General features: G+C 41.8%; 2 protein-coding genes across 2 annotated transcripts; one reads left to right on the top strand and one right to left on the bottom strand.

The window, feature by feature from the left end:
- Positions 1–71: 71 nt before the first annotated feature.
- LOC311505003 (putative carboxypeptidase X1) lies at positions 72–11272 on the bottom strand. The gene is made up of 13 exons (XM_084568382.1): positions 10866–11272; positions 9523–9632; positions 7503–7642; positions 7291–7375; positions 5740–5890; positions 5565–5653; positions 5298–5421; positions 4520–4716; positions 4064–4243; positions 2438–2732; positions 1147–1286; positions 948–1050; positions 72–865 (listed from the first exon to the last, which is right to left on the bottom strand). The coding sequence occupies exons 1-13, from the start codon at positions 11167–11169 to the stop codon at positions 537–539; spliced, it is 2247 nt and encodes a 748-aa protein (XP_084424508.1). The 5' UTR covers positions 11170–11272; the 3' UTR covers positions 72–536.
- Positions 11273–14298: 3026 nt separating this feature from the next.
- On the top strand, positions 14299–25772 carry LOC311505046 (RING finger protein 145). Its single transcript, XM_084568445.1, has 11 exons — positions 14299–14622; positions 14830–15120; positions 16441–16549; positions 16881–16972; positions 17719–17960; positions 18346–18521; positions 18625–18765; positions 20894–21076; positions 21180–21327; positions 23205–23561; positions 24364–25772. The coding sequence occupies exons 2-11, from the start codon at positions 14952–14954 to the stop codon at positions 25195–25197; spliced, it is 2451 nt and encodes an 816-aa protein (XP_084424571.1). The 5' UTR covers positions 14299–14622; positions 14830–14951; the 3' UTR covers positions 25198–25772.
- The last annotated feature ends 333 nt before the right edge of the window (positions 25773–26105 follow it).

The following is a 26105-nucleotide window of genomic DNA, read 5'->3' as shown; positions in this document are numbered from 1 at the left end:
TCTTTAACTTCAAACTGCTGTCCTTTATTTTTCTTAACCTTCCGTTCAAATTAAAACACTTGGTAACACTAGACAGCACAAATATTTATTTGATAGTTTTCGATCCGGTTGGACTTTAGTCAAAAAAACAAACAAACAAACACAGCGTTAGAAAAAAATGTGACATATCAGGCCAGCTGACACGGAAAGTAAATTCACCATTTATAGAAGTTGTTTGTGTAATTTTGTCTGGATTAGAAGTCGGTTTAAAAACGTCTTCTGTTAGTAGGCTATCTTGTCCTTTGTTTTCCTGTCATTCAATAATCTGCTTTAAAGGGTCAGTACACCCAAACATAGTGGCGTGTTTTAAAGCTGAAATAGTGAAAATTTCAGACATTAAAACCTGCATTTCTAAAATATTCAGCATGTTCAACTGATTCTTTAATAGTAGAATTACTTTTTTGCAGAAGTCAGTTTTTATCAGTTTGGACATAACTTCTTCAACCTATAATCCAAACCATCTCTGAGGCTCCTTCAGCCCCTCGTCCCATCTCCTCTCATACTCTATAGGCTCCGGAGGACCGAGCTCTCCTCCTCTCCAGCCGCTGACTCTCCCGGCGCCGGTTGATGGCCTTGGTGCTGGCACGTAGCTTGCGAAGCCTCAGGGCACGAAGACGCAGCTGCAGGTCCTGCGGGATCTTCCCTCCCTTGGCCCGGATCTCCTTCAGCCTCTGGATGGGCGTTTTGGTGAGGGTGAAGTCGCAGATGGTGGGATGAGGCTCCATGCCAACGTGGCAGCGACGCATGGACGGGAAGTAACCCTCGGCCCAAACCACCACCTTGTACCCGCCCGGGTTCATTAGGCGCCAGTAGTCCCCATCAGCAGCTGGAGGAGATAAGAACAGAGCTTGAATTTGTTGCTTCTACATTTGAATTTAAATAAAATAGGAATTTAATTTGTCACTGACCTGATCGGATGTCATGTTCATGGTCCTCCACCTTGACAATAGCATCTGCTATTCCTTGTTTGGTGATCTTGTCCCTGATTACACCTTTAATCCCTCTGTGGACCTGAGTGAAGAGCAAACATCATGCCGTGAGGTGATTACTCTTTTTCATTTATTCATTTTCTTTGTACACATATGGACACCGTGGCTGCAGACCGACCTGCTCCATGTAAACCAGCAGAGACTCCTTGTTGTTCTCCCACTCGACGGGCAGCTCGCTGACATGAGGGAACTTATCACAAGAAAGCTCCACGGTCACCTCGAAGCAGTTGGTGTGCAGGTAGCTGAAATCATTCATACCTGCAGAAAACACACAGAATACACAGAGTAATTATAAATAAAGCAATTTTATGCAAAGATTGAATGCACATGGGACAAAAATATTAAAAATAATATTGCAAGTTTGCAGTTGTAACTTTATTTTGAAAGATGTGCCATAGACAAAGTTATGGTTTTAGTTATTATTAAAAATATGTGAATTTACCTGTAATTTTTGACATATATTTAACAAAATAACACAAAAAAAGGATTAAAGTGCAAAGTTCTTAGTGTTCGTTTAAGTTAAAACCATTTCATTTAATCTTGAATAGATGAAACTACTGCAAATAAGGTACATCTGTCAATAGATGTGTTATTGAGTTAAGGCTTTGAGTATTTAAAGGGGATCTACTGTTTTTTACAACCTGGACCTTATTTCTGGCATAAAATACGATTGTTTACTCACCCATATAACTTTTGTGTAATTTGTAGTCGTTCGGGAGATATTTAGATCTGTGTATATCCATATAGTGGGAGTGACTGGGGCACCGAAACACAGCCTCTAAATAACGCATTATCTGCCGCGTAACTCGTTCATTTCACTAATATTTTGTTATCGTACGATAGTGCTTATCCCCATTGAGTCTGGAGTTACCTGGTATCATCATCCGGGGTCTGTAGATTGATCATAGCAGTAGCAAATTACAGGTAAACAAGCCGACCATCACGGGTGTGCGCGGCGCTCAGAGATGACATCATCCAGGTCAGAAGACATCATCAATCTACAGAGCCCGGATGATGATAACAGGTAACGCCGGACTCAACGGGGAATAGCACTATTGTATCATAACAAAATATTGGTGAAATGAACGAGTTTCGTGGCAGATAATGTGTTATTTAGAGGTTGCGTTTCGGTGCCCCAGTCACTCCCATTATTTGGATATACGTAGATTTAAATATCTCCCGAACGACTACAAATGACACAAAAGTTATATGGGTGAGTAAACAATCGTATTTTATGCCAGAAATAAGGTCCAGGTTGTAAAAAAAAACCAGTAGTTCCCCTTTAAGTTATTTCAGATGTAATTGTGGTATTTTGTGAGCTTGACTAAATTAAATCTTTGAGATCCTCCTCAAAGCACCACACTGCATTTTTTTTGTTTGGCTGATGACTCTCAGATGTCTTGACTCACTGCCGGGGACGGTGTGCCAGGCCCCGCCGTTGATGATATTGTTGTGGGACTGGAAGTCCTCGTAGTGGCAGATGCGCCGGTCGGGGTTGGCCATGACCAGGTTGGTGGAGGCGTAGACGGAGGCCAGCCAGCGGAAGAAGGCGTTGTCCGCCGTGGGGGTGTCTTCCTGGGGGGCCCAGTCACGGGTGCAGTCGAAGGGATACGTAACGACCAGTTCTCCGCCGTGGAGGTTGGCGCTGAGCACGAAGGGGATGTCCTGCATCCAGCTGATCACTGCACGGGTCTCTGGTGAAACCTGGGGGGTGGAAGGATCACTCATTAGTCATGTACCAATATATTAATGCAAAATTCTTAATTATAAGAAAACAGTTTGACAGTTTGTGGTATGCACTGCAACCACTGCTCCTGCCACAGCACAATTAATCTCTCCTCCTTTTTTATGCTGTCCAGATTCGCTTTGTCTGGTCTGTGCCCCTTGCAAACTTAGAGATTTTTGTCCCAACTACATGTGCCGACTGTCCCCGACTAGCGTGGACTGGTGCAGACTTTGTCCAACTGGGAATTGTGGGTAAAATCTGGCAACATGTTCTGTGTTTGCCACGTTTTGTCTTCTTGTGCTTCACTCATCTGTGCCTTTTGTTAACTTTATTCTAACAAAAGGCACAGGCTTTAAACTAAATGTTATTATTTCATCTTCAATCACTTGTGACACCTCCAAATGGTCACAGAATAAATGTGTTTGTAATATGCATGAGAATACTGTACTGTATACCCAGTATTAATATCTTAAATGCTGTGTCTATCCTTTCTTTTTATCCATTATCAATTCCCCATGCACCTTGTATCATGTGCTGTTGTTTAGGTCTTGCATGCCTTGCCCTCTTCTCCTTCCCTCATCCCTCTTTTTCTGCCTTTCCACCCTAATCAAGTTTATCCATGCCACCATCCTCTTAGAGCTTTTAGACACTGGGCTCTGTGATGCATTTTGAGACAATTTGAGCAGTAATTTAAGCTTTTCTAAACAAAATGTTGTACTTTTGTGCATTTCTTTTAACTTATCTGTGTGATTTGTTTTTTAACCCCTTAATGCGAGCTTTTCCTCTTTTCTTTTTACCTCAAGTAGCTTTTAAGCTCTGATAATATCCGCTCGTTCCAACTCTCCAAGAAAAAAAGTTGAAATGAATACTGCTGATCTTTTTATATCCTCAGGGCAGAGTGTTTTTTTATTTTGTGATTTTGCCCTGAACAAAGAATCTGTTACGAGACAATAATCAGGCTTCCAGGAAAACCTCTTGGCTCTGAAGTTATTTCCTGATCTGAGGCTCGCATGCAGCTAAAGTGGAAACATAATCTTCCCCCTTTTCTCAAGCTGTCCCACATTGCACGGGCTTAAACGGGCTTTTCAGCGCGACCTACATTTATACGCAAATAAGCTGAAGATTAATAAATGCCACCATTTTCCAGTAGCAGAGTTAAATCCACATTAACAGCTAATATTTGCTTCATGAGCCCAATATCCTGGTTTCATTCTGGATATTTAACCACACTGTTGTTCTTAATAAAACCACCAGATGGAGCCAAAGTGGAGGATTTTGCAAATGTATAAAAAAAGCTGCATGTCCTTACAAAGGCGTCCTCTTTAGTGTAGTACTCTGGGATGGGGATGTAGTGGTTGGAGACCTTGGATGCGTCTTCAGCTTTCTCCTGGGCGTCCCACATGATGTTGTTCAGGTCGGGAAAGTTGTGATTCAGGTCGATTCCTTCGAAGCTGTACCGTCCGTGAGCCCAGCCGGCCAGTTCTGAGCCCTGAGCAAATGAAAGTAAAAAACAGTGGATGGATATGATTATTTTATGAAAAATCTCATTCGTCTTTTGTAACCGCTTGTCCTGTGAAGGGGGGCTGGAGCCTATACCATCGGGCCAGGGGCGGGTCACAACCTGGACAGGTCTCCAGTTTATCACAGGGCTAACACAGATTCATCAGTCACCAATTGAGTCACCTAATGAGCATGTCTTTGGACAGCGGGAGGAAGCTGTGCCACCCCTCTTATAAAAAATACCCTCATTAAAGCATCCTCCCACCTTCACATAAGCTTCCTCATAGCCGTCAGGGTTCATGGAGGGGAGGAGGTGGATTCTCGTCTCTGTGACCAGCCGTACGATGCGCTGGTTGCCCCGTTTGTATTCTCTGCACATGTACTGCATGAGATTGAGGACAAGCTCTCGGCCAAGAGCCTCGTTCCCGTGCATCCCTGCCACGTAGCGAAACTCTGGTTCACCTGGCGAGAGGAAAGTACAGAGGTCAAGAATAAGACCGACCAGACTTGACTGAAGTAATTCCCGCCAAAACCTAAGATCTGATCTTGATATGAAGGGGTTTATTTTAGCTCAAATGTGTGCCATGTCTCCCCCTCTTCCTCTTAGACTTGGCATCGATGTCTTCTAACGCTCAAATTAATGTCAGCTGTTGACGTGTAAAAAAATAAATTCCAACATCTTCTCCCGGGAGTGAAGCAATTTAAAAATGTGTTTATGCCATTTTTCTGAGACGAAAGCAAGACAAAGTAATTTATTCATTTTTTTTGGCAGGCACAGAGAGAGCTCAGTTCACTTTCAAGCCTGCGTCTAAAGACAATTTCACACAGCAATCAAATGGTTTGTTTATTCAAGAGAGGCCTCCTCGACGTGACACCCCTGCCTCCCTGTGTGGTTCTTCCTGGAGAACCCCAGGCTGTATAAACACTGGAGGATGTTGAACTGGGCCTCTGAGCAGCCAAACTCAGGGTAACTTGAGAAACGCCATGAACTCTGGTCCAGAAACGTCTGAATTCAAGGTCTCGGGCCTGAGCTGCGCTCTTACCGAGTTCATGTTTGCCGGGGTTATCCGAGATCTCCATGACGTAGAGTTTGAGGCCCGTGTAGCTCTTCCCTATGGTGTAGATGCGGGTGATGTCCGGACACTCCTCAGTCACAGACTTCATGAGCTGCAGGGTTAAAAACAGAAGCCGAAAACCTTCAAAGGGTTAAATCTGAACTCTGAGCAAAGCTGCAAACTGTTAAGAGCGTGAGTCAAAAAAAAAAAAACATTACGGGAAGCAAAGTTACTCATCGTGTGTTACGCTCTAACCTTCCTCATCTCTTTGTAGTTGTGGTGTCTGAAATCCAGATTGTCCTTTGATCCTGGTTCTCGCTCCGAGGAGTAAATATCAGATGGATCTACGAGGAAACGGCACATAAGCTTGATATGTTGGCACACCACAAACTAAACCACTCAAATGAATAAATAATGTTTCTGCCTGTACCGTCAACACGACAGCCGAGTATCTCAGCCCTGAGGCAGACGGTCCCGTTGAAGTACCAGGTCTGTGGGTTGATGCGGATGAAACGGGCCACGGTGGGAACAGGAAGGAGTCCGAGAACGGGAATCTCTGGACCCTGATTCCCTTCAAATATCTGCAAGATTCAGTGTAAACGTCACATAGGTTTGACTCGGACTTCATGCTTACATGCTTGTATCCTAATGACTTCCAGGGTTGTCTAGTTTTTTTTCCTTACACAATAAAGTTGATGTTTGAGGTTTTAAGTCAAATTATTATGATTTTGATCCTTCAGCCTTTGCTCTAGTATCATTATCAGGTCATTGGCTTCAAAACAATATTCCCATTAACCTCAGTCAAACTTGTTTTTAATGCTAATTAGCAAATAGCATGCAAGCAAAGGTCGCAGCTTGTTTGGGATCTCGCACAGACATTAGCATGAATGCCGCTGTCCTTTTCCTACGACCTTTTAGGATGCTATGCTAAACGTTAGCATGTTAATCTCATCAGTAGTTTCTTGGATTAACTTTCAACCAAATTCCTGAAATCTGTTTAAAGATGCTAAGCGTTAGCATTGCTACATGAGAGCAACTTAACATGCTAACGCTAGCATATAGCTCACGTAATTAGCTCATTAAACTTCTTAAACTATTTGATGAATTGAAATTTGGTCCACACATTCATATTCTCAACTTTTTTCTTTGGTGCCAGCATCAGTTTAATCTCAGTTACACTTTGTGTTTAATGCTACTGAGCAAATGTTAGCATGCTAATACAGAATCGCAGACATTTTGACTCAAGCACATAGTATTAATTCAGCAAAGTTTTGTGTTGTGTGACTAAAACGTCATTGACACAAAAGCCTACATGGTAAATGTTAGCATGTTAGCATTTAGCTAACATAAAACCTCACAGACTCATCAATCTGCCTTTGGATGTGGACCAGAATTCACACACATGCAGTAGCTTCTGGTAAAAGTGTAAAAATGTGCCAAACTGTTCCAGATGTAATCACTTTGTTCTTGAGCTTTCAACCAAATATAAGATTAAAAACAGAAAAAAAAACACAGAAAACGCCAGAGTGACTTGTATTAAATGAAATAAAACTGTGAAAACATTTCTTGTTGTTTCCCCTCCAGTTCCTTGGAAAGAGATTAGATGTTCCAAAATATGAACCGTGGTGGCAAAGAAAAAAAGCCCAGAGGTTGAGCCAAGTTTGGATTAAATTATTATTTTTTTTTTACACATTTCATGTTGCATTAATCAGTGTGTATTTTTGTCTGTATATGTGATTTTGTCACAGTATAAGCACTATTTGGCAACTGGCATATGGAAAAAGTTTGCAGAATCAGTCAATGCCAGCCACAGATTTTAGTTTCTTGCTATACTTCATTTTTAGGCCTCTGTGTCTCGGCACGAGTGTGACTTTTCGGTTTGCTCTACATATTTTTCTTTGGCACAAATGCTTGAAAATCTGTTTTCCAGCTGAATCAGATATGTTCCTTCAATCAGACGCACACAGGAAGTGGTTCTTACCGCTTCTTCTGTCCCGTTCATGCAGGTTTGCCAGTTCACAGAGTCATTACTCAGCTGAACCTTGTAGGTTTCGACCCAGTCCCAGCTGTAACAGAGACCGAGAAGGACAATAAGTCAACATGCAGTATGTACAATAAGTATGTATGCTTTTTTAATACCTAACAAATAAACTGGGCTTCCATTAACCGTTTTTAATTCTGATACTACCTGACCTCCAGATGGAGTTGCGGCCCTGCAGGATGACTCCAGTAAACAAGGTGGGATGGATGGCGTCCACCTCGAGCCACTGGTTCCGGTCCTTATACTCGGCACACCAAGCGCCATCGTACAGGTCTCCATCCTCAATGCCAGACTAAAAAAAAACAAAACAAATATGTTCCACGAGTTTAAACAGACTGTAAAAGCTCCTGATTCCATGTGCATAAGCATTGCATAAGAGTTCGATGATGACCTATTTGTAAAATAATTGCTCTCAGACTGCTGCAGAACGAGAGGAGCGGATGGTGAATGGCTGGGACAATAAACACTTGTGGCTCTGCGTTCAACAGATTATTTTACTTATTTCCAAGAGGCGCCCCTCTTAGAAAAACCAGATTAAAGTACTCTTTATAGAACATTAAATGGATTTTATTACAGTGATAACTTTACAGGCCTAGCACAGGAACAGTTAAGAAGGAGTGTGGGTACTTTACAGGAAATTATAAACAGAAATCAAATGTATTTATTAATATAATAATAAGAACAAATTAATTATAATATTCTGACTGTGCATGTTTAAATATTTGGAAGTCCTCCCTTTGCACAACCTCAATATCTCACCAACTGACGTATAAACTGCCAATAGATCATGTGCAGACATTCACGATCCACAGACGTTGAATCCTGCTGAGTTTATGACCTCTCGATTGGTCCCTCAGCGTCACCAGTGAGGTTCAAACTTGGCAGTTGGTGTCTTTTCGTGAAATATGTTGACAACTTGCTGAATTTGTGATTGCACAACTTTTCGTCTGGAACCAGCATGAGGTTAAAATTTGTGCTTACAAGTAAAAAATATTGTAATAATAATAATAATAATCATTATTCCCCCTATCCACATTTGTTTGTTCAAACAGGAGTATGACGGTGAGTGCCGAGGGCTGTTTAGGTGGTTAGATGATTGCTCAAGGCTTCTCGGCAGGGGTGTAGCACCAAATTCTGGGCCCTGTACACTCTGAATGTCAGTGGGCCCCTATCCATGCCAGTGCACAAAGCGCGCGAGCAAAAAAGATTTTCACGGGCCCTCTCCCTACTCGGGCCCTGGGTAGTGAGGTCCCCTTTTCCCCCCGACTACCACACCCATGCTCCTCGGCCATGTGGGACAGATAGCTGTTTCTCTACAGCTACTCCACACTTCAACAAATTGTCACAAAACTTGGTATTTTCCTTTATTTTGATAATCAAAAATTTTCATGTTAGCATTTTGATGCTAGTTTTGAGCCTTGTTGAAGCAAAAAATCCCAAAAACGATGACTATGTTTTCTAAAATGTAAAGATTTCAGTGTTTTTTGATTGTAGCCTGGCAGCCAGCCTGAAAAGTTGCAAAGATCTGCCGCGCCAATCAAATTGTTATGTAGGACAGAGGTGCGACACAGTCCTACACGTCATCTGACCTTGGACATTACTATCACGCTATTGTGTGCTGTTTTCTTTATATTAGTTGAAACACGCCCTATAATGAAATCCAAATGGCGTATTACCAGACTCATATTCTGATAAGAATTTAGGCAACGGGCCAACTGAATTGAATATATAAACCTATAAATGAACTGACCTTAAAGAGCTGAGCAATACCCTTCTAGAAAAACTGAATCTCACTTCATATATAAGAAAGACTTTGAAGTTACTCGTGTTCAGCGAAACCTCCTGATTGTCCTGTGGGTTTCTTACAAGAAAGCTAAATTAACTGATAAGGGTAATCTTACTAACATTTACGTTCATGATTATGTGGCTATTAATCATGTTGTCTGTAAAGATTCTTAGTCATCCTGGTCATGGTATATCTAAAAGAAATGCAACTTTACAGACGACTTTCTCCACTCAAGCATGTGGTCTCTTCAGTGAAACATCCCCCAAAGACTGACTGTTAGACATTAATCATGTTGATCTTATCACTAGTGCAATGTGATATCAAATAAATGTACCAATTTTAAGATCTCTGAAACTCTAAAGCAGACAGTTCACCCCAGAACCGACCTGGATATTCAGCCTCCCTCTGTGTGGACCCAGACCCGATCGCTGGTAGGAAGAGGCTTGAATCTGGCTGTCATCAACCCGCAGGGACTCAAGGCCGAGGGGCGGACAGTCTGGAGGTAAAACAAAAAAAAATTAGATAAAGTCGTTGCGTCAGCACACGCTGATCCTCTGCAGGAGCAACTCTGGTGCTGAAGGGTTAAACACTGTGGTTCTGGTTTCTCTGAGTAAGCAAACACATGGCAGATGTAAAATGTGGTCTCAGTGGTTGTTATGTGGAATATCCCTAATCATACTGGGTCAGTTCAGTGGAAGTTTGGAGGCCCTCACCCCCTCCCTCTCCTCTCCTTCTGCTTGTATCGGGGAGAGGAGGAAGCTTAAGATAAGTGAAATGTAATCTGAGACGTGTTGGAGGCCCGAAACGTTCAGAAGAGCCCCGAGAGGAGAGCTACAGCTGCGAGGCATTTTATGGCTCTGGGAGCGACCGCTAACATTCCCATCAATCACAAATGCAGCACGCACTGACAGGTCAAAACAGCTTTCTGAAATCTGTAGTTGTTCCACATTCAGTTTTGCCAAATCAATCTGTTTTCAGCTTTTAAATAGTGAATACTATGTGTTTTTTTGCAGGTAAGTTGTCCATTGTCCACTGATCGGAGAAAACAAACTATTTGTCAATGGCCCTTGTGAAACCGGGAGACTTGACACATGTTTTAACAAGTTTCTTGCAGAATCAGTTGTTTTGTTGCAGCAGTTATCCGGTTGAATCAAAGACTGTGCCACCGGTTCCGTCTGAAATCAAACAATTTAGTGTGTTTGCACAAGCAAATATGTCAAAATGATGTAAACTCGTAGATGTTTTTATTAATTTTAAGACTTTTTTTTAGTTAATTCTATATATGACTGAGGTAAGCAGGTGACAAATTGTTTTTGAGATCCTAATTACTAGGAAAAACCCAAACCTTTACCATTTGCAGCAGTTAAAATTGACAACTGCCTGTTTTCTGAATCTTCTGTGGTGGAGAACTGAACATCTTTTTTGGTTTGGGACTTTTGCTCTGGCATTTAAAGGTCAAGAAAATAGCAAAAATAGGTGTTAATGAAGTCGCTCTGCATCTAATTTATTAGCATCAAACATAAGATCACTGACATGTGAAGATCACTGACAGTAACAGAAGATTTGCTTCACAGATTGTAAAGAGAAGCGCAGAATCCCTGGAGGCAGAGTGTCCCTGAATGCATCATTAATTCATTGGAGTTCTGGAGTTAAATTAGGCTCATGTCTCTCTGGCTTCACATGCAGATATAAGTCTACAAGTCAGACATTCAGGTGTTAAAAGTCCTACCCAGTTGTGTTTTTACATCATCATCTTCTTTATCTTCTTCTTCTTTGTTTTTTATTTCCTCGCTGCTCTCTGTGCTGTCCGGCTTCTTGCCTTTGCTGAACAACTTTGTCTCTGCCGTTGTCGTTGGGGTCGCTCTGCTCAGCTCCTCCACGGTGACAGCCCCGGTCCACTGCACGGTTGCAGCTGCTGTGAGGTTGGACAGCGTGGGGCTCTGCGTCGTTGCATCGTTTATCAGCGCTCCGGTTCTGTGTGAAAACACTCCCAGATAAAGCACCGCGGCCAGCGCGCACAATGACTTTTCCATCTTGCTCTTTGTTTGCCGCTGCTGCAGAGTGGGGGGAAGAAAAAAAATGTGGAGATGTCAGAGCCAGACCTCCATCCACATCCCTCCTCCTCAGTCCCTCCTCCACTCCCTCCCTTCCAAAATTCCAGCTGAGGTCCCTCCAAAAAAAAAAAGTGATTCAGTAAGCACAACTGAACTGTATGCAAATATCTAAAATATGTCTGCAGATGTCTCCATGATGTTGACCTCTGTAGGGTCCATGCTCGCTGTTTCCGTGTTCTTTTTATTCCTGCAGATAATACTTTCATGCCTCTGGCTGCAAGCTTGTTGATTTTGGAACCAGACAGAGGCCTCCACAAAGCACAAAAAGAGTCTATGCACAATAAAGCACCAATGACCCAAAGTGTAGAGCAATCTGCAGTTAACTGGAGCCGGCTGTAACATACTACTCCCCAAAGTGAGAGTCTAATTAATTAATGCCGTCCAAGTTCAAGTAAATTACTTCATGCGCTAACAGACGATGTTTGTCAACTCTCACGTAAAGTCCAAATTATTCACACGCTGTGTTGTACTGACGTCGTTCTGCCATGAACTTTATTGGCCTCCCTCACTGTCAACGTCCCGTAAACTCAATAATGCTGAAATGCAAGATGGCATTAAGGAAAACAAGGAGTCACTCCCTAAAAATTTGATTTGCTCTCTTGAGAGAGAGTCTTGCGTTTTCCAGGTCGGGCTCAGTCTTGTGTGCAGGAGAAATAACTTTCCTGCATCTGAGACGGATATCAGGAGCTTAAGTTGGACTGTGAGACCTTTTCTTTGTTTTTCTTGCAGAGACAGCGCGATGAGAATTAGCAAGAGTGATAATATAAAGACGTTATGGTGCCATTCATTCATTCATTTATTCATTTTCTGTAACCGCTTGTCCTGTGAAGGGTCGCGGGAGCCTATCCCAGGTCTCCAGTCTATCTCAGGGGGGCTAACACAAAGAGACACTCACACCTACGGCCAATTTAAAATCACCAGTGAACCTAACCAGCATGTCTTTGGACGGTGGGAGGAAGCTGGAGAACCTGGAGAGAACCCACGCAGACACATGGAGAACATGCAAACTCCACACAGGAAGGCTGCAGATGGAATCAAACCCAGAACCTTCTTGCTATGAGGCATCAGTGCTAACCACCACTCCACTGTGCCGCCATATATGGCTCTACAAGTGCAGGCTTACCTACTGATGATAGAGTTTCAAAAGTTATAAGAGGAGGCAGAGCCTTCGAGTTTGGGTTTATCTCTGCTTTTACTGTTTTTCTCTTTCGTTCTGATATGTTTGTGGTTAGGTTCAGGCTCAGGTGATCTTAAACCATCCCTCAGTTGTCTTTGCAGTCCTTTAGCAGATGAATTCCCCCGTATGAGCTGCACTTAAAAGGCTGTTTTTTTCCTGCCACAGTGGCCTTGATTGGTGCATTCTGTGTCTAGGGTATATTTTGCGAAATAAGGCATTTTATTAAGCTCAAGTTTTTCTTTCTGTGGATTTCAGGAGTGAAGAGAGCAACAGAAAAAGATGGCTGTTGTCTGGGATCGCTTTGGGTTAGTGATCTGTTCCAGTTCCACATTTGAATATGCGCGTTTGCATCCAGATATGATCTTCTATCGTTTATGATTCCCGTTTCCTCCACCCCCGTCCGATGTTGCAATCCTTTCCTGTACTTTGCCGGCTGTGGTTCTGAATCACGGCCTTCACTTAGTCCTGACTTTTATTCAGGAGAAAGCTTGCATTGGAACATTTTTGCAGACTATTTTAAATATCTACATGACAAACATCAAATGCTGTGGGTGCATTTGTCTCAAATTAATATTTACGGGACTGAAAAGACCAGCAGATAATTATTAGATCTCAAATAGATGTTGAATTTTATGCACTCCACTGTCACATGTGGTAAAACTCAATAATGCTGCAGTGCAAGGTGCCAATAAGAAAAACAAGGAGTCACTCTCTGACCAGTATATGATTGGTTCTCAGGCACAAACCGTCTGTACAGTGAGGCCTTTGTTTCTGTTTCTAGGTTTGGCTCAGCTTCATCCAGTCCTGTTTCTTTGAGAGTGTTTTAATGACTTTCTCATATTCTGCACAAATCTGTTCATCCACTGCTGTAATGTTTAAATGCTCCAACTCCATCAGCACAGGAAGAGTAAGAAAAATGAACGTCATTTCAGCTCCAGTGGAGCCTGAGAGGATGAGGCAATGAAATTCAAGACTTAATGCGTAAATGTCGACAGTACATGAGCACATTTGTATAAACACGTCGTAATGTAACACGCTTGGTCTTGTACAGTTACTGAGAACATGTTTGGCTAAATAGACGATCTGCAAATACTTTCAATGCATGTTTCTTTCTGCAGGAGTTGCATTTGTGGAATCTTGATAATATTCTTTATCATTTCTGCTTCACGTTTGAAGTTCATGACTTCTAGTTTATGTAATCTCTGGCTTTCAAGGATGACGGTTTTGTGGAATCAAAAATAGAATGAGAGATGACATCTTTCCTACTTGCAAATAATAGTCAGCCTGTCACCCACGCACTCAGGAAATGCACCTTCTCTACATTAGTCACCTTGTTTCTGAGACTCTGACAGGGATCTGTACTTCACAGCCAAACATTTTAATCCAGTCGTGAGATTTCTGTGGCCTACCGTAGGAATTTAAGTTCCTACTTAGTGTCTGGATCAACAAGAGGATCTTCTGTTTGACAAAGACGTCAGACACAGCTTCACAACTTGATGACTGATGACACAAAAGGTGAGACATGACTGCGTTTCCTGTTGACTGAACGATGTCATTTTTCTTTGGGTTTTTTTTTATCATGCTTTGTTATTCTGACTCCAAACAATATCAAATAACAAAAATGCAGGGAAAGATGAAAAGAAAGTGTTCACATTAACATACATTTCCAAATATCTTTGCTTGTGACCCTTTAAAATTAATCATTATGAATGATTAAACTGTTAATATTATTAACATGATATTCTTTTTATTATTATTAATATTATTAGTTGTAAAATATTAGTAGTAGTAGTAGTAGTTCTATTAAGTACTGACAGCCGTAGTAGCCCACGACCTTACTCTTATTTTGAAACCATGAATGCCATAACCTGATTGGTGCGCTTGCGACATGACGTATACACCGGAAATGGCCACGCAAGCGACAGGAATCACAACATTGCATCCGAAGTCTCTTTACTCCTGCTAATATCGTTTAATTTGAGCCGATTAACTTCGTCTTTTTCTATGCCGGCTGCCTCCAACTATCCAGGGGAAGCGGAAGTTGCTGAAAAAGTAAAACATTTCGCGCGCGGTGCTTTGAAAACATGTTTGTTTCTGGTCGATGTGGAAGCTGAACACCAGCAGCAGCAGCAGCAGCAGCAACTAGCATTAGCTAGCAAATGGCTGCTCGGCTGTGATGTCTGCCACTGTGAGAAGTAAGTGAGCCACTAAGAGTTTATATACTCTAGCTGCTTGATAAATATTTGTCAGGCAATTCTCTGTTAAAACTATTCACCTAACTAATGGTTTAAATAGACACTAAACCCGGAACTGACAGCTAAATAACGGCCATATGGCTTATAGCTGAGACAGAAGCTAGCAGCCAGTAGGCTAAATTGTGCTTTTGTGTGTTTCTCTCTCAGATGACAAGACGACGATCAAAATAATAGTGAAGCTGCTGGGAGTCTGTGACCTGTACAGTGAGACGGTTAGCTAACAGCATGTGACTCAACAAGCGTCTCGGAAAGTTGGTTTTGATATCGAGATGCCTCGCCTGGAAGAGCTGGCCAACGTTGCCCTCAGGGTGCCGAGCATACTGGTGCTGGACCTGCTGTACAAATGTGACATTGAAGGTCTGACGGAGCACCTCAGAGCCAAAAATGAGGACATGCTCTTCAAATACAAATATGTCATCTGGAACATGTACTACCTAGGTGAGTCAAGATATCACAGTAGCTGTTTGTAATGCTTTTTGTTCTCCCCACACAGCTCTTCAGTCATTTATTAAATACATATTCATGTGGCATCCTAATGTAACAGCCTTGAATGAAGATAAAACAAGATAAGATTCCCCTGTTGGAGAATTCAGGGTGATATGTATGTAAAATAACAGTATAACACGATAAATATGGCCATCTGCAACCTGTATAAGAGCATACTTAGTATCTACAGTAAATTGTGCAGTGGCTGTCAACAGCGTGCATAAACAAAGCATGTTCTCTATATACAGATTATAAATATATTGCGTGATGATGCAGATAACACTGAGTGGCATCTGTTGTCCGATCACAGCTTCACGTAAGGTCTGGTGTCCAGCATTTGTTTAAGATTGCTGAGAGAGACTGGGCCGTGGTTTGTAGTACTGTGGAACTGTATTGTGTTGTTTCCGACACGTTTCTATTATTTTGACAACCCCAACAACGGAAACGCTTAAATATTTAATTAAATCCGGTTTAACAGCATTACAAACTACATCCTCCGGTTAAGTTGCCTCCTTTCTGACGCTGTTTCAACGTGAACTGAACATTATTTGATGATTTAGTTCAGGACTATTAAAAAAACGTTTGTCTTCACTAGTGTACCTAATGTTTTGGCGAGTTATTGTAAATTAATTTGTATTGAGATGTCCTAACAAACATTACCTTCTTGCTTTGAGTCACCGAAACAAGAATTATGTGAAAGTATTTTTATATAATTATGGTATAAAGTAACGTAAAGTAAAGAAACCTGTGATTAAAAAGTTTTGTATTGGTTTTATATTAAGTTGTTGTTTTATCATAGATGTTTCTATGAATTAAAAACCATGTACAGTATACGGAATACAACTGAGGACGATAACCGATTAATCATTTCACAAAATGTGCGGCTTTTCATTCATTCATGTAACTGTAAACTGAATCTTCCTTGGACGGTACAAGATATTTGATGACGTACATTACGTTTCTGTTTTTCTACATTTTATTAACAAAATTCTTACTAAACTTTTATTTAGTTGTTTTTTTGATAATGAAAATAATCATTTTAAGCTTTAGGAGTGACTTTGGGGGAAAAAAACAACATTTGACCACAGTTTAATTGTGTAATTTCGGACTTTTAGTCATCCTGATAAGGAAAGTCAACACTTTCATGATTCATTACCGACATTCAAAATTGCAAAATGCACCAAATCTAACATAGTTTGGATGTGTGGAGCTTTTCCAAGCGTATCCACGTTGCAATAAAATATAACACGAGAATTCCTCTTTGTCTTCCAGGTCATCTGATAAATGTGGTGGTGCTGGTTCTGCCACTGAGACACATCGTGACGCTCTACCTCCATATCCTCGCTGCCCTCCTTCTCTACATGGGGCATCAGGTTTCCAAGTGAGATTCTTTACTACTATTGCTGCTGCAGATTTATTGCCCCCGGGATCAGTTTTCTCTCTCCTGACAAAACCTGGCAGCAGTCACAGTGCTCCTCCCTCCGTTTATCTGCCATCACTCCAGTATTTAATTTAATTTACTGTATCTTGTGTTGAGGCCACTCTCCCTTGTAAATCTGTCTGGAAACATGAGAACACAACCGTGCTGTTGGAACAATACGTTAATGAATAATAACCAGTTATCTGATTGACTTAATTTTAGCATTTTAATTATTTTATTAAGTATACATCAAAATAAAACATGAATAAATCATCCTCTGTTGATTTTACAGGGATTTTGTCCGTGAGGAGCTGCAGTACGGTTATGATGGAGCCGTGTACCTTGATTCTTTGGCCTTCAACAGATTTGTTTCTGCAATGACTAGTGAGTACCAAAACCCAGACTCTTATGTAAGTACATTCAGGCTCATATACTTGAAAACCTTGTGACGGTAAGACTTTATATGCACCATTCGATAGTGGCTTGTTCGGCTCTTTGTTCATATTTAAACGTAAAGGCTGTGGCACACCAAGCCGACTGTCTGCCCTTTTTCTGGCGCTTCCTGCATCTGTCAGACTGTTGTCAGCAGTTTTTCAGCTGATTCAGCGCGTTGAGTCGTTCAGAGACATCGCTCTGATTGGATGTTCATCCTTAAGAATCAGCGCATGAGAAGAGAAACTGAAGTAAACAAAATGAAGAAGTCTAAAGGGCACGTAATTTCCCAACAACGTGGTCATTTAGAAAAAATGAACTGTAGACCAGCTGATCGGCATGGTTCAGGAGAGGTTAGCTCTGTACGACGGTTTGTAGCTCCTCCTAGTCTCCGTGCTAATATGGTATCTCGTCTTGTTTCGCCTTATGAATGACAAAAACAAACTACTGTCACCTGCTGGTGTGAAGAGTTATTTACTTTTACACAGATGGTCGTTGGCTGTAGTCTTTGCGGTGTGTTCAAGTGCAACTTTTTGGCTGAGACTCCGGCAACGTCACAGTCGGTCTTTTTTGCGGGTAGTTCTTTAATCCTGGTTTGGTGTGTCCATATCTTAAGAAATTCAATTGTAAAACGGTTTAATAATTAATCTATAAACAAACTAAACATGCCTTAAGCTGTGATATGCGTCTCTGCTCAGGTCAGATTATTCTCAGCACGCTGTGTGCCTTCCTGATGAAGACCAGAAAGGTGTGGTTGTTCTCCGCTCACATGCTCCCCCTGCTGGCCCGACTCTGCGCTGCCCCTCACCCCACGCTGCTAACGGTCAACACCTTCTCCATGGGCCTGACCGGAGTGGGCATCGTCATGTTCCTCCTCTCAAACCTCTTCGTGCCATATCGCCTGGCGAGGGCTGCCTACTCGGAGCTGCTTCACCTGGAGGTACTCTTATTCTGAAATCCTGCTTTTAGAGTTAAACATGTTCACAGTACTTCCTGTTTGTCTGTCCTAAATTTGCTTTGTTGCTCTTTTCTCATAGATTTGAATATTATTGAAAGACATTTTGACCTCTTTTTTTGACTTTGACTTTGTAATAAGAGTTTAATCTCTGTTATCTATAGATGTTGAATTTGTCCAACAAACTAAATGCATCCAAGCTGCTTTTTTAGTTCATGTGTATTCTTATCAGCCTTCCCCCCTACATCTTTTTACCCTCTGCAGATTTAATCGGTCATAAAATAAATAAAAACAGCAATAAAAACAATAAAAAATACAGCTTTTTGGATGTTTGTGTGTTCATTGTGTGATCTGTTTCCCGCTCCTGCAGGTGATCGAGCTGTACAGACTCCTGGCCGTGGGAATCTCCCTGTGGAACCAGTTTGCCGTCCCGGTTCTCTTCAGCGTCTTCTGGTTCGTTCTGTTCATCGTCCAGCTGTTCTCGTTCAAAGTGTCTGCCAACGCCTCAGCGGCCCATCAGGGAATCATGTTCTTCCTGCTCACAAGGTGCGTTGTGGGTTGTAACTGTAACCTAACCGTCCTTTCATGTGTTTTAATGACAGAATAAACACGTCTGTTGTTTGTGATTTCCCCCGTGCTGCCTCTGCAGTGTCTCTGAATGTTGTGCCACGCCGTACTCTCTGCTGGGCCTGACCTTCGTGGTGTCCTATCTGGCTCTCGGACTGCTCAATATATGCAAGTTCTACCTGGGAGGTTACGCAGCTGTTCAGAATGAGAACGTCATGCACAGGTAAGATGTCTTTCCAGTCACCTCCTTTCACCACCAATTTCTGGGTCACGTTTAACTCAGTTTATGGTCTATAGCTCCTCATGAATGTTCCTTTAGCTCATTGCTAACTGTGTTCGCTGTTTGATGCTGAGCACGGAGCGTACAGTTTCCGTCTTTGGCTGCATTTATAAAGATCTGTGAGGCTGAGGCTTTGTTACACTTGTTTTATTCCTATTATAAAGATGTATTATAGCCACTTTAAGTCCATGCGTTTTTATGCGTGATTATTTGAAGGTCTTTATTTAGATAAATGTTTATATGATCGTACAGACACAACAGGTTAATGTTAGGAAATCCCTTCTCTTTATGCACTTAGATTTTTCTATTCATATTTTGGTTTATAGCATAATATAATTAGGAAAAAGCCCCTCACAGTTTACAAGTCTTTGTAAAAATTTGAGCTTTGGATGTTCAACTAATACATTTAATTAAGAAAATGCTGCTGTCTGATTAATTCATTGTCAGAAAAGATTACTGAATCTAGGGCTGAAACGATTCGTCGAGTTACTCGATTAACTCGATTACAAAAATTGGTCGAGGCAAAAACTCTGCCTCGAAGCCTCGTTAAATTCCTATGACGCGCACTATACGCGCAGGGATCTGATTGTTCCACACGGACCGTTGTTTTGGAAGCACCTATGCAAGCACACCACTAGCGCGTGATACATTTTGAATTTAGTTGGCGCGATGGCGGAGAGTAAAGATGCCCATAAACGGCAAAAAATGTCTAAAGTTTGGGATCATTACATTTAAAAAAAGGAAGAGAACAAAGTGCAGTGTATATACTGCAAAGTAGACCTGGCGTACCACAGCAGTTGATCCAGCATCTAAACAGAAAACATCCACATGCTGTTTCACCAAGCGTCGCTGAAACAAGGTAACGTAACCTAAACCTATACATTAATGTTCGCTGATTTTAATCGCATACTGTATGTAGCGATGTCATGATGCGGTTTGACTAGATATGATGGCAATCGGGACGACCGGGCCGGCCGAAGGATTTACGCAGCGGGTCACAAATTGAGCGGCCGCGAGGCGAACGCGACCGGCCTGAGCTTATCAGAATCATTGACGTTACTAAATTCTCCGCGAATAGGCCAAATACTCCCATATACTCCCCTATTATCATAAATTGAGCGGCCGCGAGGCGAACGCGACCGGCAGCTTATCAGAGTAGGTGACGTTACTAAATTCTCTGCACCCTCATCTCTCTCACTCTTCCTCACGCACAGCACGCGTTCACAAACAAACACACAGGTTGCTAGGTTACCATAGCAAATAGGCTCACCCCAGAAATTATGTATTATTTGTTAGTAGCCTAATGGTAAATGCTGCAGGTGTAGAAATCTACATAAAACGGATATTTACTTTGATGTCAGGGCTAGATTACAGCATGAAACTTGTTGTGCATATTAATAAATTAAATTGCTTTTTGTTTTACAGTAAGTTCGCTTAACTGTATTGTTATGTAATTGTTGGCACTGGCACTTTTAATGGGTAAATTGCAATACATGAGCTTAGTTTTGGAGCCAAATGTTGGAGTTGGAGTTCTCTGTTTTTTTGAGAAATAAAAGGCAAATGCTTGATCATTTTACAGCCACATAATTTTCGTTATGCATCATTTGTTTTGGTTGTTTAAAAACGTAAAAAAAATATCAGATTAATCGATTAATCGATCGATAAAGTGCTAGATTAATCGATTACAAAAAGAATCGATAGCTGCAGCCCTAACTGAATCATAACCTGTCAACTGAGTAATTTACAGACCATTACAGCTTCGGTAATTGCTTTAAATAAACATTTTGATTACTGGTGATTTATTATAAAAAGGGCAGTTTTATTTGCAAGAACAATTTTTTTTATCTAATTTAATTGCAAAATATTAAGTGATTCACTGAATAACTGATTTTTTTTACATTTATTCTCGTGGGTTAGGATCACATGAAGACAGTTTTGTTTGTGGTGTATTTGTTACCTTCCAAAGAAGCGGTGAACTCGCCGGTGTTATGTAAAAGCTTAAAAAGGAAGCTGTGTTGTGTGTTGTGTTGTATCTGCCCTGTTTTGATCTCTTTATCATTCTCGTGTTCAGAGGTGTGACCGAGGGCGTCACTCTGCTCCTCCTCGCCCTTCAAACCGGCCTGTTAGACATGCAGGCCCTGCAGCGCACCTTCCTCCTCAGCATCATCCTCTTCATCGTCGTGACTTCAACCTTGCAGTCAATGATCGAAATAACAGACCCGGTTATTTTGGCGCTGGGTGCGTCACGCAACAGGTAACAGCAGCAACTCTGAGAGTACAAGCCACTTTCCAAAATAACTGTCTCCTCCACTTTTTTTTATTTTTTTCATTGATTTCTGTCGCTCCTGTTCTTCTAGGAGTCTGTGGAAACACTTCAGAGGCCTCAGCATGTGTCTGCTGCTGCTGATTTTCCCAGTGTTTATGGCTTATAAAATCTCCCAGTTCTTCCACATGGACTTCTGGCTCCTCATACTGGTGTCCAGCTGCATGCTGACCTCCCTTCAGGTAAAGTTTACTTCACGGATTTGTTGCAACAGGTGGAAATAAAACAAAAAAGAAAGCTGTGCTTAAGTCCTAAGTTGGGCTCAGCTACGTCCAGCCTCGTGGTAAATACTTATACCGGTTGAAAAATTAAGGCTACGCTCAGCTACACCCAGAGTGGAAGATGTGCGTTCAGAGCATAGACTGTATATAAAGATGGACGGCGGAACTGCTCCTTTAAAGTGGAGCCAAAGCAAGTAGAGCTCCCCCTGGTGGCTGGCTGCAGTATAGGTCATAAGCTCCACCTCCTCCATGTTAGTGGATGTGACTTGGGCCAAACTAAAACACTAAAATACACGTCAAATACATATTTTTTTAAGGATGGTTTCTGTCATTTTATGTAGTTAATATGATGTTGATTTTTTTCTGGATAAGTTTCGTTTTAGTTATTCGCAAGATGGCGCCGCCCATATCCCTGGGAAAATCGCTTTGTCCATATTTATATACAGTCTGTGGTCCACACTGACACATTCTGGCCCAGTGACAGTTGCCATGGCAGTCACGTTGCTACGCTAACTTTCTTATATTGATCAAAAAGGACATTATGGAAGGAATAGCCTTCATACCTTCCACATCAGCGAGATCGCATCAATAACAATAACAACAAAATGCAGATACGTTATTTAATGACAGAATCACACATAGCGTACTTATATTAAATACTTTCATTAGTTAATTCTTGTTTGGATTTATTTCAAGTGAATAGACATCACTTAAGAGCGCTTGTTCCTTTCCTGTTCTCATTTATAATAGTGGCTGTGTGGGGTTTATTTATGATTTTTATGAATGAATGAGGCAAAAAGTCTGCACACACAACAGACTTGATCACACGAGATCACGCCTGTTAAGTAGACGGTCTTTAATGTGACCCAGGACTCATTAACTGTTCTCGCTACTAAAGAAATGAGGTCAAATGTAGTCACACAGATCACACGTGGTCTGAGACCGGATCTCTCGCACCTCGCTGCGTCCTGGGTGTGTTCACACTTGTGCTTAAAGCTAGTCACTTGTGATCAGATTCCCCTGGATGGATATTACTGCATAATCTGAGCGGGGTAGTTTCACGTCCAGAGGTTTGGCGCGGCCTCTCATCGCTCTTTCACGTCTGAATGCCCACTGATTGTGTAGTCTTGGAGATTACGCCTAGATGGTGCAACAGATATTAATTCTACCCAGCCTGCTCTCATAGCGCCCCTATATGTCTGTGTTGTGATATGTGGACGTAATTAAGCTGGGATCCTCTTTGGATTGGAAAAGTCACGACTCTGGCGCCCCTCAGTGGTCATCAACAAAGAGACTGTGGCAGATATTATTCTGAAATAAGAATAATATCATAGATGTGATGTATCTGTGTGTATTATTGTAAATTAGGATCCTTGTTACGCTCCTACGATGATTCCTGGAGTCCATATTGAAATAAAATACACTGTTCGTCAATATTTACACTTGTACAACGTAGAATAACCAATAAAGTAGCAATAAAACAGCAAAAAAATAACAATAATATACAAAACTGTAAAATTATATACAAGAAAATACGTCAAACAAAGGAAATGGTTACCAAGTTTGCTCATTTATTATTCCAAGCCTGTCTTTATAAACCTATGTAAATACATTTAAGGCTTTTTCTTGAGATCTGTATCATGTGGAACTGTTCCAATGAGATATGGCTCCATAAATAAGCCCCTCCTCACTGGCCTTGTCTGATAACTAAGTGCATTTACAGATGATAATATTTTAAAAAAGATTTAAATGAACTCCTCACACCAGGAAGGAAAACACAGCTGCATTCATTACATCTTCTGTGTTGTTCACCAACTAAAACAGGTATTTTTTTCCAGGTTACAGGCACCATGCTGATTTACTCCCTCTTCATGGTGGAGCTGTTTCGCACCGACCCGATCGAGAGCCTGGACGAGGTGATCTACTGGGTGAACGCCGTCAGCCGGGTGCTGGAGTTCGTGGTGGCGCTCTGCGTGGTGGCTTACGGCACCTGGGAGTCGCTGTTCGGGGAGTGGAGCTGGATGGGCGCCTCCGTCATCATCATCCACTCGTACTTCAACGTTTGGCTCAGGGCTCAGTCCGGCTGGAGGAGCTTCCTGCTCAGACAGGAAGCGGCGAAGAAGATCAACTCCCTCCCCAGAGCCACGGCTGAGCAGCTGCAGCGGTACAACGACGTCTGCTCCATCTGCTTCCAGGTGGGTCGCGCTGTCATTAGCAGGTCAAAGGAAACTTATTACTACTATCAGGTGGGACCCGATCACAGCAGGTTAATATTTGACAATGCTGCCATGTGCTGACTAATCATGTGGCAGCTCCTGCTATGTGTATATATAACGCATGACACAGTGTCTACCTTCAAAGTATGCTATTCCTGTTTTTCCAGTTTAGCCCCGCCTCTCCTTTGCTGATCAGACTTAAAGTTTTGGGCCTGAGCCAGTTTCTTTTTTTCACACCTGTCAGTATCGTCTCTTCCTGTTCAAGGAAGCAGCTACAGAAAATTATATCAAAGAGCAGTCGCAGACCTGAAATCTGCTGATGTGAGAGCTGTGAAAGAGAGATAAGACCTTGTTGCACATGTCAGAGAAGCACAGATACAAACTGAAAACTGATTAATAATTATTTTTGGTGAGATAAAATAAGGAATTAATAAAAAGAGGAAACAATAAAAAGCAATGTACACATTAAAATACCTTAAACTGTCTGTTGGCAGCTCTGATAAGAGTAAATAAAGTAAATAACACTTGCACACGTCAGAGGGTGGGACACATCAGGCAGCAAGTGAACATTTTGTCCTCAAAGTTGATGTTAGAAGCAGAAAAAATGGACGACTGGAAGCATTCTAGCGTTCCCGGTCTACTTGCCGTGGGAGCGCGCTTGTTCTGCAGTAACGTCCACATAAATGCCAGGACCTGGGTTTCCCAGAAGAACATTACCCTGCTTTTAATGTTGTGTCAACAAGAAGCAAAAAAAGAAATATTATTCTGTGTCTCTTCGCAGGAAATGAGCTCTGCCGTGATAACATACTGCGGACATTTCTTCCACGGCAACTGCCTCCGCAAGTGGCTGTACGTGCAGGAGACGTGCCCCATGTGTCACCAAACGGTCCGGCCGACCTCGTCAGGTCAAAGCCAGGCCTCCGGTGACGGCCCTCCACCTCAGAGCGACGCAGAGCCAGATCCGGCTCCAGAAGAAGGAGATCAGAACCAGGGAAATGACACCACTCAGGAGGAGCAGAGCGACAATGAAGCTACTGATCCCGTGGAGCAACAAGAACAACAGCAGCAGCAGGAGGAGGAGGAGGAGGAGGAGGAGGAGGAAGAGAGGGAAGGATCTGGGCATGGAGAACATGAAGACAAGCCGGCTGATTCGCACAGTGAGGCTGCCCAAGGTCTTCGTTTCAGCTCTAGTGGAGACTTTGTTGGATTTATCAGCCCAGTGTCTTCAGGAGACCTTTCTAGCTCCCATGTGCAGCTGGGTGCAACTCCTAACGTGCTATTGGAGGAGAGCAGCAAAGACTCACCGCTGCCACCGACTCATGAAGCTGCAGACTCTGAACTGGCGGGACTAAAGGACAGTCCTCGCTGTGATGGGACGTCTAAATCACGCTTTGATCCATCGGCATCAAACAGTACTGACATCTCGTGCGATACGAGCCCCTTTGATAGCCAGACATGTGGCAAATCATGTAATCAAAACTGCAATGACCATCCTCAGAATCACAGAGTTAACAGCACATATTCGGACACGCTCAGAGAGTCTGAACCACAGCTGGTCCAGCTGTCCTCCTCAGACGCCACCTTCTGTTACACAAGCACAGACGGCAGCGAGTGACTGCCCTGCATCAGTGCCTTGAACGGTTTACAGTTGGGAATCTCATTAATGGGGACTTAAACACATTTGCCTTCCTCCATGTGAAAGAATTACCAGACACTTTAATGAATGTGCTTCAGTTTAGCAAATAACATGTCTGGACTGAATATGAGACTGAATTGTGTTGTACAACTGTAAAGAAAAGTAAGATTATAATTAATCAGAATTTTAAAAAATCATATATAATATAAAGCAGTGCATCAATATTTAATTAATTCTAGGAGGTTAATGTTTACTCATTTCATTTTTTATTTACAGTGTCCTTGTAGTTTTCATGTGAGGCATTTTTGTGAAGGGAAAGTGGGAAATGGAAGCTATTCATGAATCAACCTTTTGTACTGTTCATTCAGTATTAAATGACTGCCATGAAGTTCTTTCTTTTCTTTTTTTACATCTACATTAAACCATGACATGTGCACAGTGTGGCCGACATTTTGTGTCATATTTAAAAACAGAACCTCACTGTTAATGTTGAACGTCAAATCAAGCATCTAATATTTCATCCAACATAAAAGGAAGTTTTACATTTTTAATTTTACTCCCAACTTTTTTGTTAAATTGAAATAATAACAAATTTACATTTACAATAGTGTTTTTCAGGGCTCTTAAGTGGCTCTCGGTTTGCTGTTTAGCAATTTAATCAAACCTAAACTTGAAATTATGATCTTAAACTAGAAAGCAAATTATGTGTTTGAACTACCAGGTTTAAAATACAGGAAAAGCCTTAAAAAATAGGCCTCGAAGTTACAGTAATAAAGCAGAATCCATTTGAAGGCCCTTACTGTGTCGTCTATAAATAAACCGACTGGGGGGGAAAACAACTAAAGGCTATTTACATTAATGATTAACAGTTTTGACAGTAAAACGTA

This window comes from Chelon labrosus (assembly GCF_963514085.1).
Source record: "Chelon labrosus genome assembly, chromosome: 20".
Lineage (NCBI taxonomy): Eukaryota > Metazoa > Chordata > Actinopteri > Mugiliformes > Mugilidae > Chelon > Chelon labrosus.
Note: the sequence above shows the minus strand (reverse complement) of the source record. Positions and strands in the feature narration are given on the sequence as shown.

Bases quoted from the DNA above. Each gene is read 5' to 3' on its own strand.
- LOC311505003 (XM_084568382.1), bottom strand. From the start codon at position 11,169: ATGGAAAAGTCATTGTGCGCGCTGGCCGCGGTGCTTTATCTGGGAGTG. The intron at 4,717-5,297 runs GTAAGAGCGCAG...TCCTCTCGCCAG, and splicing joins CCCCGGCAAACATGAACTCG to GTGAACCAGAGTTTCGCTAC. The intron at 1,287-2,437 runs GTGAGTCAAGAC...TGTTTTCTGCAG, and splicing joins CTGGCACACCGTCCCCGGCA to GTATGAATGATTTCAGCTAC.
- LOC311505046 (XM_084568445.1), top strand. From the start codon at position 14,952: ATGCCTCGCCTGGAAGAGCTGGCCAACGTTGCCCTCAGGGTGCCGAGC. The intron at 15,121-16,440 runs GTGAGTCAAGAT...TTTGTCTTCCAG, and splicing joins CTGGAACATGTACTACCTAG to GTCATCTGATAAATGTGGTG. The intron at 18,522-18,624 runs GTGCGTTGTGGG...CTGCCTCTGCAG, and splicing joins ATGTTCTTCCTGCTCACAAG to TGTCTCTGAATGTTGTGCCA.